The following is a 16,371-nucleotide window of genomic DNA, read 5'->3' on the forward strand; positions in this document are numbered from 1 at the left end:
ACGTACGTACACACACACACACACACACAAACGCACAAAGGCCTTTGGAGACACATAGTGAGAACATTCAAACACTACACGTGGTGATGGTTGTTGTGATGTGGTTGAAGTACGGTCACACAAGGTCAAATCCGACCTGGGGGGGGCTTTGCTTTAGGAGTCACCAAAATGTGTAGAGTCTGTTTGCTGTTGCTTATCCCATTGTAATTCCTTTCCCTGCCTCTTGCTCCTTGCTGCTCTTTCTGTATGCCCTGCCCCTCACAGAATCATTGCTATGTGCTGCTGGTAGAGCTTGTCTGTGTATTCACAGCTTGCGTGTTGTAAGTATGCGTATACGTGTGTGACCCAGCAATGTTTTGAATAACAAGAGAGAGAGAGAGAGAGAGACAGAGCGAGAGGGTGAGAGGTGGGAATACAGAGAGTTTGGGGATTGTAAGGTGCAGGTATATATGATCCGTGCTTCGAATAAATGAGAGAGCGAGAGAGACATGCACATCACAAATCATTAATGAGCACGTCCATAAACACTCAGTAACTCAGGGGGAAGTTTATATGGGAGGCACATCTGTCGGAGAGCTCAAGGTGAGCCGCCCAGGGCGTATAAATCTGCATAGCTAATGAGCTGCCGACACGCCGGGCCGCTTACCGAGCTTTACTCTCGTTTGTTTTGGCATGTGTTTTTCTCTTCTCTTCTTTTTTTTAAAGCAAGGGAGTAAATGCAGAGCTTCCCGGGCTGTGGGTTGTGGTGACGGTTCTGAGGTTTATGATGAGGCGTGTGTGTGTCAAAGGTCAAATGGGGGTGCTTATATTTGTACTGTTTCGCTGCATGTACAAGAAGGGTAACCTGTACGAGTGTGAGGTGTGAAATGGAAATGTGTTTAAAACATTTTTTCTATCCCGACTCTCCCTGAGACATCCTCGGAGAGTGGAGTCATAGCCAGGGATCTGCCACTATTGACGGCGACCCTGGAGCAATTAGGGTTAAGTATCTTGTTCAAGGACACATTGACAGATTTTTCACCTAGTCAGCTCGGAACCAGCGACCTTTTCGGTTACTTGCCCAACACTCTTAACCACTAGGGTGCCTGACACTCTGTGTGTGTGAGAGAGTGCGTGCGTGCATGCGTGTGTATGTGAATGTGTGTTACACAATGAACTGCAACTGGATTCTATTATCGCTGTCTTGCAGAGACAAATGTATTTTCTTTTTTTTTTAAATACCCTACTAGTAAAAAATATGATTGCTTTTCTGTGGTAAATTGCTCATGTCTGTGTTCTCCATAGGATCGGAATTCTGTTTCCGGAATTTCACCAGTCCTTCCGGAGTGATCGAGTCCCCCGGCTTCCCTGACAAGTACCCCCACAACCTGGAATGTTCTTACATCATCATAACTCCGCCCCACATGGACGTGACCCTGACCTTCTTGACCTTCGACCTGGAGAACGATCCCCTGCTGTCAGGAGAGGGAGACTGCAAGTACGACTGGCTGGACGTGTGGGACGGGCTGCCCCAGGGTGAGTGCTTACCAGACACATACACGCACACATGTCTACACACGCATTCACACATACACTTTCATACACACACACACACACACACATACACACTATATGAGGTACCTGCATGTATTTGAATACAAACACACACACATACACACACACACGTCACATCTACAATACCTCAATGAAGCTTTTCCTGCAGCCTTTGTCTCAATAACAATCCCGGAACTAGCCCATTCCTGCATTAGCCATTCTACACCTCCCAGGACTTTCCCATGACCTGTTTCCCATTCATCCACTTCATCACGCCTACTTTGCCCCACTTCCCCCTCGCTTCAATCTGCCCTTATCACACAGCACTTTCTTTCTGTTTGGGAATAGGGAGTATGGTGAAGTTGCCCCTAGATGCTGTTCTTGGGTCAGTTTTGCATTTTTCTCACGAGTAGTTAAGGTTAGCATTGGGGGAGGGGAAGCTAAATCCTAGATCTGTACCTAGGGGAAACTTCACACTGAAGCGAGAGTGAGAGTGCAGTGCATGAGGGGTATCGGTTGCCGTGGCGGTGAGGCGCCTGTGGGCGGAGTTACATAATGCACCATAGCTACATGCTAGTGGTATCAGGAGAGATCGGGAAAGGAAGGGAAGGGGAACACTAGTGGGAGAAAGCTCTGGAGAGCGGTCATCAAAGAGCTTCGTATCTACCGCTGGGGCTGGGAGCAAGATGATGTTCAGTTAGTAGAGAGGAGAATTTTGACTCTCACTTGCTCAAATATTTTAAACTTGAAATGGCGGCCCCAATACAACAGCTTCAATACCTCCTCGCTTAGGGCCAAACGACTCCCTTTTTCAATGTGGTTTAAGTGGTTGGGTCAATCACACAAGCTTAATAGAGACTGGTCTTGAGAGCAGTGTACTTTTGTATTACCTGACCCATTTGGGAATTACATTACATTTACAGACTAAAACTATACATAATACAAACTAAAGTATTGGGCTCAGAGAAGAGAGACAATATTCATTGAAATGCATTGAAATTCCAATTTAAGAATAGTTTTTTTTTGAGCAAGGGATTTTTCGTTACTTGAATGAAGAACGTCAAATGACTTCCTTGATTGACTGAATTGAAATGGAATTGAGCCCAACCCCATCAAGCACATTAGTCGAAACACTGAAGAGTCTTTAGATCTGAAGGAAAGGAATGGAAAACTGATTTGGGGAATCTTTAGGAACATTGTCTGTAATCCTGGGGAGCTGGGTGGGATTGGGTGGGATTGGGTGGGATTGAGAAGATTGGGTGACAGCAGTGTATAATCTAAAGTCTGCCCCCACAGTGGGTCTTAATCCCAGCCTAAACCACACGAGAGGGAGAGTCTCATGCGGAGACACAGACCTTCAGCGTTTTCATTAGTTGCTTACTCCAGTTTAAGCCTATTTCTGGATTTAAAAGCACTTTCAATGGAGATGCTCACATTCCATAAAATACACTGATGCTAATAAAACATGTTACATCCTGAAATAAATATATAAAAGATAGGAAAGACATCCGAGTTCGCTTTTTTTGCAGGTGTGTAGGAATCCCTTGATGATATTGAAAAAACGTGCAAGTTTTTATTTTATTTTAGATACATTAAAAGGTCTAACAGGTATTTTCTTCAGTTTTTGTCAAACACTGAAAACATACTGTATATGTTGCATGAAGATCCCTCCTAACTATTTGTGTCTGTCTGGGTTTCTAGTGGGCCCTCTGATTGGTCGTTACTGTGGTACTAAGATTCCTCCTGAGATCAAGTCGTCATCTGGTCTACTGTCTCTGTCCTTCCACACGGACATGGCTGTGGCCAAAGATGGCTTCTCAGCCCGCTACAACATGACGCAAAAGGAAGTCAGTGACAGTAAGTAGCCCAACCCCTCTGACTCTGTCTGTCCGTCTGTCTCTCGTTTTCTCATTCTCCTGTTCTCGCATTCTATATCCCTTTCTTTTCTCTCTCTTTTCTCTCTCTCTCTCTCTCTCTCTCTCTCTCTCTCTCTCTCTCTCCTTCCATCTCTCTCTCCCTCTACCATTCTATATGTGTCCTATAGTCTGCATAGTCACGTTCTATCTCTACCTCTCTTGATCTCCCTTTCACTCCCTCTTCTCTCTCTTTCTTTCCCTCTCCCCAACCTCTCTCTCTCTCCCCCCTCTGGTCTCTCCCCCTCTAACTCTGGTCTCTCCCCCTCTTCCCCCCAAACTCCCTGTCTCCTAACCACACCCTCCCTCACCTGGCCCTTTTCTCTCAATTCCCCTCTAACCCCCCTCTCCACAGCGTTCCACTGCAGTACAGCGTTTGGTCTGGAGTCAGGAAAGATTTCGGACGACCAGATCTCAGCCTCGTCCTCCTTCTACGACGGCCGCTGGTCCCCTCGCCAGGCCAGGCTCAACAACATCGACAACGCCTGGACTCCCAGCGAGGACAGCCCCAAGGAGTACATCCAGGTCAGACAGTCAAAAAGAGACATAGCGAGAGAGAAAGAGAGGGAGACAGAGATACACACACACACACACACACACACACACACACACACACACACACACACACCCTCGCCCACCACACACACAAACAATCAAACACTGTTTTGATAATATTCAGTGTGCGGAGCGGATGCAGGATGCTATCTGTCACTTGATAGATTATTTTGCTACTCAGGAATGCGCTGTTAGCAGTGGAAGAGTGTGCCATTGATTTTTACCTCCTCTCCCTTATGCCGCTCTTCCTCCCCAACAGCAGCCTCATAGGGCCTGGCAGCACTCCCCACTGTCTTTGTGACAGATGGACATAGCTCTTAACCTGACAGTGATGTCTAGACCTATCTATGGGGGTATATGACTTAAAGGAGTGCAGGATCTGCATAGTTCCTTCATATCTCTATGTACCAATAACCTTACCTACTTACGTCTCTCGTTCTCTCTCTGTGCCTGGGAAAATGGAGGAAGGTAGAATAGAATAAAGTTTAATCAAATAAATAGATACTTTATTGTCATCTATTTGCAATAAATGGAAATGTATCTTGCGCTTCTTCTGAAATGTATCTCAATATTTCAATCTCTGCCCCTCTCTTCCCCCTTCTCTCTCTCTCTCTCTCTCTCTCTCTCTCTCTCTCTCTCTCTCTCTCTCTCTCTCTCTCTCTCTCTCTCTCTCTCTCCCTCTCTCTCTCTCTCTCTCTCTCTCTCTCTCTCTCTCTCTCTCTCTCTCTCTCTCCCTCTCTCTCTCTCTCTCCTGTCTCTCTCTCTCTCTGTGTCTCTTTCTCCCTGTCTCTCTCTCTCTCTCTCTCTCTCTCTCTCTCTCTCTCTCTCTCTCTCTCTCTCTCTCTCTCTCCCTGTCTCTCTCTCTCTCCCTGTCTCTCTCTCTCTCTCTCTCTCTCTCTCTCTCTCTCTCTCTCTCTCTCTCTCTCTCTCTCTCTCTCTCTCTCTCTCTCTCTCTCTCTCTCTCTCTCTCTCTCTCTCTCTCTCTCTCTCTCTCTCTCTCTCTCTCTCTCTCTCTCTCTCCCTGTCTCTCTCTCCCAGGTGGACCTCCACTTCCTCAAGGTGCTGACAGGCATCGCCACCCAGGGAGCAGTCTCCAAGGAGACGCAGAAGTCCTACTACGTGTCCACCTTCAAGCTGGAGGTCAGCACCAATGGAGAGGACTGGATGACCTATCGCTACGGCAAGAATCACAAGGTAATCTAAAACCCCAACGTAGCACCTGGAACCTAGAACCCAAATGTGAAACCTAGAACTCCAATGTGGAACCCAGTTCTCAAAGTCAAAGTTGGTTGTATATCCGTTTTTTCAACTGCAGCCTAGCTGGCAAAACCGGTTGAAACAACGTCGTAAGGAATGTGAAATTGGTTGAAACAACGTCGTAAGGAATGTGAAATTGGTTGTAATGACTACGTAAGGAATGTGAAATTGGTTGAAACAACATCGTAAGGAATGTGAAATTGGTTGAAAAAACGTCGTAAGGAATGTGAAATTGGTTGTAATGGCGTCGTAAGGAATGTGAAATTGGTTGTGATTGCGTCATTTCTAACAGTTTTGCCCTCTGGGAGACTAGCTGGTTCCATTTGCTCTGGATAAGCATGTCCTATCCAGACATTTAAATTGCTCAAATGTAAATGTAATGTAATTCCCACATGGGTCAGGTAATACAAAAGTACACTGCTCCCAAGACGAATCTCTATTAAGCTTGTGTGATTGACTCAACCATTTAAACCACATTGAAAATGGGAGTAGTTTGGCCCTAAGCGAGGAGGTATTGAAGCTGTTGTATTGGGGCTGTTTTATTCAAATATACAGACTAATACTAGATTAAAATGTTCTTAATTTGTCTGAAATATATCCCAGTTATCAAGGCCAGGAGAGCTGCTCTGTTGGTGCTCTTCCGATGATAGTGTGGGAATGACTGGGAATTATTTTGAGATTCCTGTTGGGAATGTGTGTTGACATGAGTCATGTCTCTATCCCATGAAGTGTCTTCCTGATGAAGGGAGGAAGGAGGGAAGGAGGGAGAGATGGAAAGAAGGAGGGAGGAACCTGCCAAACATGAACAATAGAGTCCTCTGTGTGCCCTTATCTATCTCTGCAATTCATCATCCTTTTACACACACACAAACACACACCAGTGGTTGTAAACACAACTGGAGTGTGGAAGAGGTGTGTGTGTCTGTGCGTGCTTGAGTTTGTTTATGTTTGTCAATGGGATAAGGCACGAATATAGTACTCATACTCAATGTATATGTGAACTTTGACCCAGATATGTAAACTCAGCAAAAAAAGAAACGTCCTCACTGTCAACTGCGTTTATTTTCAGCAAACCTAACGTGTAAATATTTGTACGAACATAAGATTCAACAACTGAGACATAAACTGAGTGAGTTCCACAGACATGTGACTAACAGAAATGGAATGATGTGTCCCTGAACAAAGTGGGTGTCAAAATCAAAAGTAACAGTAACCCGCTGCATTAAGTACTGCAGTGCATCTCCTCCTCATGGACTGCACCAGATGCGCCAGTTTTTGTTGTTAGATGTTACCCCACTCTTCCACCAAGGCACCTGCAAGTTCCCAGACATTTCTGGTGGGGAATGGCCCTAGCCCTCACCCTCCGATCCAACAGGTCCCAAACATGTTCAATGGGATTGAGATCTGGGCTCTTCGCTGGCCATGGCAGAACATTGATATTGCTGTCTTGCAGGAAATCACGCACAGAACGAGCAGTATGGCTGAAGGCATTGTCATACTGGAGGGTCATGTCAGGATGAGCCTGCAGAAAGGGTGCCACATGAGGGAGGAGGATGTCTTCCCTGTATCGCACAGCGTTGAGATTGCCTGCAATGACAACAAGCTCAGTCCGATGATGCTGTGACACACCGCCCCAGACCATGACGGATCCTCCACCTCCAAATCGATCTCCAGAGTACAGGCCTCTGTGTAACGCTCATTCCTTTGACGATGATGGTGTTTGTCAGAGTCCGTAGAAAGGCCTCTTTAATGTCCTAAGTTTTCAGAACTGTGACCTTAATTGCCTACCATCTGTAAGCTGTTAGTGTCTTAACGACTTTTCCACAGGTTCCTGTTAATGAATTGTTTATGGTTCATTGAACAAGCATGGGAAACAGTGTTTAAACCCTTTACAATGAAGATGTGTGAAGTTATTTGGATTTTTTACGAATGATCTTTGAATGACAGGGTCCTGAAAAGGGGACGTTTCTTTTTTCCCTGAGTTTATGTTAAAGCCACTGTGGACAACAGCAGCCTCGTAGAGGGGGAGAGTCATCAGCTTTTTTATCCCAACTTCCTTTCTCCCTTTGGGACGCCTCTTTGTCTGTTTCAGCTTTGGGTGACAGTGGGGGGCATACAATGTCTGTGAGGCGATTATTTGAGCAAATGGATTTAGAATTAAATAAAAAACACCCAACAGCTGGACCCCCCCCCACGCACACACACACACACACACCACCACTGACCTCAGAGCGGGGTGTCTGGGACTGGTGATGAGTTTTGACCAGGGGTTATCTGGAGCCGTGCAAGATAGAACGTCCTCTGTCCATATGTATGTTCCGTGACAGTTAATCCAACAATGGTGGCGTCTGACAGACACACAGAGTCCGAGTTAGAGTTAGCCTGGCCCCTAAGCCCTTAGAGATCCTTTAAGTGTTTAAACCAGGGAACACGATGGGGGGCATGGCAATGAAAGGGGACATGTCATTTAACAGTTAGTTTCTAGCTAAACGAATGGGCTGGTAATGGGAGTGTGTGTGTGTGTGTGTGTGTGTGTGTGTGTGTGTGTGTGTGTGTGTGTGTGTGTGTGTGTGTGTGTGTGTGTGTGTGTGTGTGTGTGTGTGTGTGTGTGTGTGTGTGTGTGTGTGTGTGTGTGCGCGCGCGCGCATGTCACACTGGTGATATGTAGTCAGGTATAAGTCAACTACAGTATGAGTAAAGGGATTGGGACTTCCTGTCCGTCTGCTGAGCGTGTGTGTGTGTTTGCAGGATGTGTTTGTCTATGAATCTGTGCATGTCTGCGTGTGTATTTTGTGCAGAAGTGTGTGCGTGCGTGAGGATGTGTGCCTATACAGCTCTGGAAAAAATGAAGAGACCACTGCAAAATGATCACTTCCTCTGTATTTACTATATATAGGTATGTGTTTGGGTAAAATTTACATTTTTGTTTTATTCCATAAACTACTGACAACATTTCTCCCAAATTCCCCCAAACAATATTGTCATTTAGAGCATTGATTTGCAGAAAATGACCACTGGTCAAAATAACAAAGAAGATGCAGTGTTGTCAGATCTCGAATAATGCAAAGAAAATAAGTTAATAATATTCAGTTTTAAACAACACACATTGTTTAACTTAGGAAGAGTTCAGAAATCAATATTTGGTGGAATAACTCTGATTTTCAATCACAGCTTTCATGCGTCTTGGCATGCCCTCCGCCAGTCTTTCACATTGATATTGGGTGACTCCACTCCTGGCGCAAAAATTCAAGCGGCTCGGCTTTGTTTGATGGCTTGTCCATCTTCCTCTTTATCACATTCCAGAGGTTTAGGTCTGGAAATTGGTTGGTCCTCCTTCCACACCTTGATTGACCTGGCTGTAGCATGGAGCATTGTCCTGGTGGAATAACCAATCATCAGAGTTGGGGAGCATTGTTAGAGCAGAAAGAAGCACGTTTTTTTAATTTACCTTTATTTTACTAGGCAAGTCAGTTAAGAACAAATTCTTATTTCCAATGACACCCGAGGAACAGTGGGTTAACTGCCTGTTCAGAACGACCTTGTCAGCTCAGGGATTCGAACTTGCAACCTTTCGGTTACTAGTCCAACGCTCTAACCACTAGGCTACCCTGCCGCCCCATTTTCTTCCAGGACAACCTTTGTACGTGGCTTGATTCATGCATCCTTCACAAAGACACATCTGCCCAATTCCAGCCTTGCTGAAGCATCCCCAGATCATCACCGATCCTCCACCAAATTTGACAGTGGGTGCGAGACACTGTGGCTTGTAAGGCCTCTCCAGGTCTCGCACCCACTGTGAAATTTTGTTATTTTTGACCAGTTGTCATTTTCTGCAAATAAATTCTTTAAATGACCATAGTTTTATTTGGAATTTGGGAGAAATGTTGTCAGTAGTTTATAGAATAAAATACAAATGTAAATTTTGCCCAAACACATACAGTTGAAGTTGGAAGTTTACATACACTTAGATTGGAGTCATTAAAACTAGTTTTTTAACCACTCCACACATTTCTTGATAACAAACTATCGTTTTGGCAAGTTGGTTTGGAAATCTACTTTGTGCAAGACACAAGTAATTTTTCCAACAATTGTTTACAGACAGATTATTTCACTTATAATTCACTATATCACAATTCCAGTGGGTCAGAACATACACTAAGTTGACTGTGCCTTTAAACAGCTTGGAAAATTCCCGAAAATTATTTCATGGCTTTAGAAGCTTCTGATAGGCTAATTGACATCATTTGAGTCAATTGGAGGTATACCTGTGGATGTATTTCCAGGCCTACCTTCAAACTCAGTGCCTCTTTGCTTGACATCATGGGAAAGACCTCAGAAAGTCTGGTTCGTCCTTGGGAGCAATTTCGAAACGCCTAAAGGTACCACGTTCATCTGTACAAACAATAGTACGCAAGTATAAACACCATGGGACCACACAGTCGTCATACCGCTCAGGAAGGAGACGCGTTCTGTCTCCTAGAGATGAATGTACTTTGGTGCGAAATGTGCAAATCAATCCCAGAACAACAGCAAAGGCCCTTGTGAAGATGCTGGAGGAAACAGGTACAAAATGATCTATATCCACAGTAAAATGAGTCCTATATCAACATAACCTGAAAGGCCGCTCAGCAAGGAAGAAGCAACTGCTCCAAAACCGCCATAAAAAAGCCAGACTACTGTTTGCATCTGCACATGGGGACAAAGATTGCACCATTTGGAGAAATGTCCTCTGGTCTGATGAAACAAAAATAGAACTGTTTGGCCCTTATGAATATAATTTTGTTTAGGAGGAAAAAGGGGGAGGCTTTCAAGCCGAAGAACACCATCCCAACCATGCAGCACGGGGGTGGCAGCATCATGTTATGGGGGTGATTTGCTACAGGAGCGACTGATGCACTTCACAAAATAGATGGGATCATGAGGAGGGAAAAATATGTGGATATATTGAAGCAACATCTCATGACATCAGTCAGGAAGTTAAAGCTTGGTCTCAAATGGGTCTTCCAAATGGACAATGACCCCAAGCACTCTTCCAAGGTTGTGGCAAAATGGCTTAAGGACAACAAAGTCAAGGTATTGGAGTGGCCATCACAAAGCCCTGACCTCAATCCTATAGAAAATTAGTGGGCAGAACTGAAAAGCGTGTGCAAGCAAGGAGGTCTACAAACCTGACTCCGTTACACCAGCTCTGTCAGGAGGAATGGGCCAAAATTCACCCAACTTATTGTGGGAAGCTTGTGGAAGGCTACCCAAAATGTTTTCCCCAAGTTAAACCATTTAAAGGCAATACTGCCAAATATTAATTGAGTGTATGTAAACTTCTGACCCATTCTCTCTATTATTATTCTGACATTTCACATTCTTGAAATAAAGTGGTGATCCTAACTGACCTAAGACATGGAATTTTTTACTAGGATTACATTTCCAGGAATTGTGGAAAAACTGAGTTTAAATGCTAAGGTGTATGTAAACTTCCGACTTCAACTGCACCTATAAATGGTAAAACCAGAGAATCGGATCATTTTGCAGTATGTCTTGTAATTTTTTCCAGAGCTGTGTGTGTGTGTGTGTGTGTGTGTGTGTGTGTGTGTGTGTGTGTGTGTGTGTGTGTGTGTGTGTGTGTGTGTGTGTGTGTGTGTGTGTGTGTGTGTGTGTGTGTGTGTGTGTGTGCGTGTGCATGTGCGTCAAAGTATGTGTGGGAGCAGGGTGCCGACACATGGATACAGCAGCTGGAGGTTTCTAGTCATTGTTCCGTAGTGAGCGACAGAAGGTTGGAAACATCAGCAGTTCTCATAAAGCGGATCTGAAGAATCATGCAAGTAACACCAGGGCCTTATTCATTAGTGCACGCCGTAGCAAACAGAAAAACGAAACGAAGCAATTCTTATTGGACAAATTCAGTTGGCTCCCTCCCCTTTTCAGCCTGTTTGCTTCAGTTTAGTTCCTAGTAAATACACCCCATGTCTATGATTTTGACTGAAATGGCATCATAGCATAGAGTTCCATTTGTGCCAAATTGCTATTCCTCTTCCTCTGTGAGCGTTTATTGTTGGAGCATGTGTGATTTATTAAATAGGCATCATGCTACTCACACATGCACATCGTTACTTGACACAGCTCTCTCACATACACATACACACATGCACTCATAAAGACATACACACATGCATTCACATTCGCATACACAAACACACATTGTGTCTGACTGAATGGGGGAATCACATTAGCCCAAATAATAAACAGACATGGTGTGTTTTGCAGAAATGCATTGTCTTACTGTGCTAAATCTGCCACTCTGTGACCTGGGAGAAAAACAGCCCACACTGCAGTTACAGCCTGTTACTGTCAGTCACACACGCTAGCTGTGTCAAACACACACACACACTCAAATGTAGAAACACACGCATTTACGCAGGCACGTAGACACACACACACACAAACATATACGCAGGCATGTCTACACACTCAAGCACATAGACACACACACAGGCATGTAGACACACATACACCTAGCACACACACACACTCACCCACACACACATTTGCAGTGTGATGAGAGAGAAATGAGGGAAGTGGGGCAGAGTGGGAGACATTGACAAAAACAACTGTGTGAAGGGGTGGGAGACCATTTCAAAGGAGTACCTCAGCACTCCTCATGTAGACACACACACACACACACACACACACACACACACACACACACACACACTCCTCAGCCCTGCTGGCCCCCTCTTCAAGCCACTAGTGGAAAGCAGCCAGTTGGAACCAATTGTCAACATCTTCATACGGAGCAAGAAACGGAAGGCGGGAGGGAGGGAGGGAGGGAGGGGGATGGATGGTTAGAAAGACAGAGAGAGAATGTCTTGTGCAGAGCTTGGCCACATCTCCCTGTGGTGCCATCAGCTTGAAGGGAAACACAGCAGGGACAGAGAGAAGGCAAATGGATCATCTCGGAATGAGTTGAGTCTCTCCCTCTCTCTCTCTCTCTCTCTCTCTCTCTCTCTCTCTCTCTCTCTCTCTCTCTCTCTCTCTCCCTCTCTCTCTCTCTCTCTCTCTCTCTCTCTCTCTCTCTCTCTCTCTCTCTCTCTCTCTCCCTCCCTCTCTCTCTCTCTCTCTCTCTCTCTCTCTCTCTCTCCTCTCTCTCTCTCTCTCTCGTAAGTCTCCATTTGTTATTCTTTGTTTTCTCTCCAGCTTGTTTTTAGAGAAGTGTTTTCATCTGGGAGACTCAGCCCAGTCTGACACTACCTCCTTCCACTCCTCTGCACACACTCACACACACTCCTTCTCTTTTGCGGTGACCCCATTCTTCTCCGGAGGGTCATCAATAGTTAAATATCCATGGTGCCTCTGTTCCGCCGGTGTCCATCCGCTCCAGGCATTTGACCGTCACATAAATATGGGAGGGGTTCCGGGGTGTGTATATGTGTGAAGTGGTGCAGTAGGGCTAGGGTAGGGTGGGTTAAGGGGTTCGTTGGGGGGTTCATTATAATTTCATGACCTGCCACACGAGGAGACAACATGACAATGTTAATTATTTAGCCCTCTTTGCCCTGTGTGCTGTATAGAGGCGGAGCTAGACTGGTTAAGCGCCCCCCACCAAGGTTTGCCCAGACGACTGGCTGAATGACACCCACAGTCTGCCAGAGCAACAATGGGACATCCCATAGCATCACACACTCATGTAATTTGCATGAACACATATGATGTACATAGAGCATACACATGCTCTAACAAAAACTCATGCACACTCATATACCCAAACATCAACTCTAACCCACACACACACACAACTTTATGACCCTTCTCCTGTTTCCAGCAAATGTCCAGGTGTCTAATGAGCGGAATGACCTTTGACCCTGCTGATAGGGTAATTGAGGTCAGGGGTAAGGATGTAACTAGAGAGAGGAAGAGGAAACAGAGGGGACTGGGGATGTCTGCAGCACGACTCTCCTTCTCCTATCCCCCACCCTCTCTCTCTCTATTTCTCCCTCTCTCATATCCTTCTTTATTTTCAAAAAAAAAAAAACTCTCGCCCTCATGCCCCCCAGAATGTGTCTGACGTCACAAAATGGAGTTCTAAAATGTAGTTTGGGCCGTTAAAAGATAAGTGACATTATCTCTATACCATCTGGCAGCAGGTGAGAACTGGCTATGTTCACTTGTGGAGGGCGGTTTGTGGTTTGGACTCATGGGTGTTCGGTTAACACACATGCGTATGAGCATACACAGTGCACAGGGCCAATCAAAATACCGGGGGACAGAGTGGCCTCGGACACAGGGAGAGGAAGATCGGAAGAGAGTGAAAAGACTGTAGTGAGGAAGAGGAAGAGAGAGTGAAGGAAAGGTTGGTACAATGATTATAGCCTCCGATACATAGAGAGGAGAGGAAAATATAATATCGCACCCCAGAGGACGGTCTTGTTGTTTCCTGTGTCTCTCTGTGGTTTCAGACTGGCAATGAGCCTCACTTGGAGAGAGAGAGAGGGGGAGTGGAACAGAGAATGGAGAGAGAGTAGAGAGAGAGAGATGTTTTGATGGGGTGTGGTTGGTGGAAGACCTCCAGATTGGATAGAGGGATAGGACATGAGGTGGGTCAGACGTCTCTCACCATTGGTTCCTCCCACGGGCATGAGGGGACGTCTGTTGTCTGTCTGTGTCCTTCCCCTAAACAAGGGAGAGGCTCCTCTCCTACAGTCACATTTACCCTCTAACCTCTAACCTCGCTCCCTGAGGGGTCAAGAGAGGAAGGGAGGTGTAAGGAGTGGGGTGGACGTTCAGGACGGATGCCACAGGAAGTAGTCCTTGGACTTGTCCTGTCCTCCTGGCGGAGACTTCCTGTTATTGTTACAGAACGCCCAATCCTGTCCGACCTTGCCCTGTCATGTCCATCAAGCATTTCTGTCCACTGTTCAGTCCCCCCAGGGTGGTAGTGTGTGTGTACGGTGGGGGAAGGGGAGTGTGTGTTTGGGATGTGTGTGTGTTCGTAGCGTGTGTGTCTGCCCTTCCAAACCCCTACCATCCCTCACAGTTTGCCCCACAAACACAGACAGACAGCTGGGTGGGTGTCATTGGATCTGTGTTTAGGTTGTCTGTGCTTAGCTGGGGCTCTGTGTGTGTGCAGCGAAGCGAGACTCACACTGCGGGCTATGGATGTTTGTGGTAGAGAGAGATTGCGAGGAAGAGAGAACTGAAAACTTCCTCGCACACTTTTTCACTTTTTGTAAAAATAAAAAAAATTAAAGTCCCAAGATTATTGTTTGGAATGTGAGGACAAAAATCCCCTCTTTTTGACACGCACAGTTCATAGCTCCACGCACCTGCAGATTTAATTCACATTTACATGTTGGTAATTTAGCAGATGCTCTTATCCAGAGCGATTTACGGTCAAGAAATTGAGCGCAGCAATCCTCTCCTTTCACTGTGTCACTCACTCATCCCCTTTGCGCCGGCTGATGCATCGAGCAGCAACAAAGGCTATGCACTTCTGTCGGTGTGGCCATCTTTAACACCGTGCCCTAGCACTGCTGGTGTGTGTGTGCGCGTGCGTGCGTGCGTGAGTGTGCGCGCGTGTGTGAGTGTGCGCGTGTGTGTGTGTGGTATAAAATGTATGTGGTATCTTTTGATTGGTATCAGCGTCTAACCATATACCGCTCTCTGTGTGTTCTCCAGGTGTTCCATGCTAACACAGACCCATATGAGGTGGTGTTGAACCGCATACCCCAGCCCGTCTTAGCCCGCTTCGTACGCATCCGGCCTCAGGTGTGGAAGAACGGCATTGCCCTGCGTTTCGAGCTCTACGGCTGCCAGATCATAGGTGTGTGTGAGAGGGAGCCACGGGGAAACAGGTGTTTCAGTTATTTTGCCTTAGATACTTGAAGCATCCTTTACATTATGTCCTCTGTCCCACTCCACGTCAAAACAGAGTATTTTTGAGAGACAAAATGTGTTCCGGCATCTCCTGCACTGTCAGTGAAGAAACTTAAAATATCCCCTTAGAAGAAATGCCAGACAGTTTAGGCATTAACTACGCAGTAACATGAGCACACACACAAACACACACACACACACACGCAAACATAAGAACTTCCGACAGCAACCAGAGCATTAGTCTAATCAAAGTTTTACTCCGTTCTCAGCCAGCACGTCTCCAATCACTTCCTCCTCCGCATTCGTCTTTTCCCTCACTCTCATTCGCTCTATATTTCCACTATGTTTCTGCTCTCCTTCCTCCTTCTCCTAAATTTCTCCCTCAAAATCATTATTTTCTCTCACTTTCTCTCTCATTCCATACTCTGTTCTTGCTTTTCACTCTTTCTCCCTCTCTCGCTCCCTCTCCACCTACTCCAATTCTCTCTATCAATAGCCTTTCTCTACCTCTGAGTAATTCTCTGTCTCTCCCCTTTTCCCTCTCCCTCTCCTGCCCTTTAAATAGTTTTTTGACTTCAGGATATCAACCTACTTTCTCTCAACCCCTGAACGGTGAACAATCTCGCAGATGCAGTATGTCACAAGAATGGGTCACAATCAATCATTCATGACACTCTTGTTCACTTGTAAATCTTGAACTGTGATTCACAGGGGGAGAGAGAGTACCACTCATTAGCTAGTATTGCAAGTGTATGTTAGACTGGCTCTCACCGTTCAGGTACACATAGTCACTTGAAGACAAGCACGATGACCTCACGTTGATACACACAGTCACACACACACACACCCACACACACACACACATGCATTTCTGTTGCCATTTATCCATAATTTACATTCATTGCTAGTGCTGTGAGATAACAGCATGAAACTTTGATCTGTGTGCTCTTAAACCGTCAACCCTACTAATGCTCTCCTCTCTCTCTCTCCTCACTCTCTCTCCTGTCTTCTTCTCCTCTCTCTCTCTCCTCTCTTGGTCTCACTCCCTCTGTCTCGTCTTGTCTCTGGTCTTCTCTCCCGTTTCTCCCTCGGTCTCTTCCTCGCTAATCTCCTCTACCGTCCTCTTTCTCTCTCTACCATTCTCCCTCGATCTTTCTTTCTTCTCTCTCCTAGTTCCATCTCTCTCTCTCTTCCTCCTCTTTCATCTCCTGTAACCCCTCCCCTTCTCTCCCTCCTTCTCTCTCGT

The 16,371-nt window shown here is 45.8% G+C and overlaps 1 protein-coding gene across 2 annotated transcripts in view; it reads left to right on the plus strand.

Annotated features, from left to right (window-relative positions):
- LOC118363667 (neuropilin-2-like) overlaps positions 1 to 16,371 on the plus strand; it is a 60,387-nt gene that overhangs the window by 21,935 nt on the left and 22,081 nt on the right. For both annotated transcript variants that reach the window (XM_052488500.1, XM_052488501.1), the window contains exons 4-8: positions 1,285 to 1,515; positions 3,235 to 3,390; positions 3,802 to 3,971; positions 5,040 to 5,195; positions 14,928 to 15,072. In XM_052488500.1, the coding sequence (XP_052344460.1) occupies positions 1,285 to 1,515; positions 3,235 to 3,390; positions 3,802 to 3,971; positions 5,040 to 5,195; positions 14,928 to 15,072 (858 nt within the window). The remainder of the gene's footprint in view (positions 1 to 1,284; positions 1,516 to 3,234; positions 3,391 to 3,801; positions 3,972 to 5,039; positions 5,196 to 14,927; positions 15,073 to 16,371) is intronic.

This window comes from Oncorhynchus keta, chromosome 30 (genome assembly GCF_023373465.1).
Source record: "Oncorhynchus keta strain PuntledgeMale-10-30-2019 chromosome 30, Oket_V2, whole genome shotgun sequence".
Taxonomy (NCBI): Eukaryota; Metazoa; Chordata; class Actinopteri; order Salmoniformes; family Salmonidae; genus Oncorhynchus; species Oncorhynchus keta.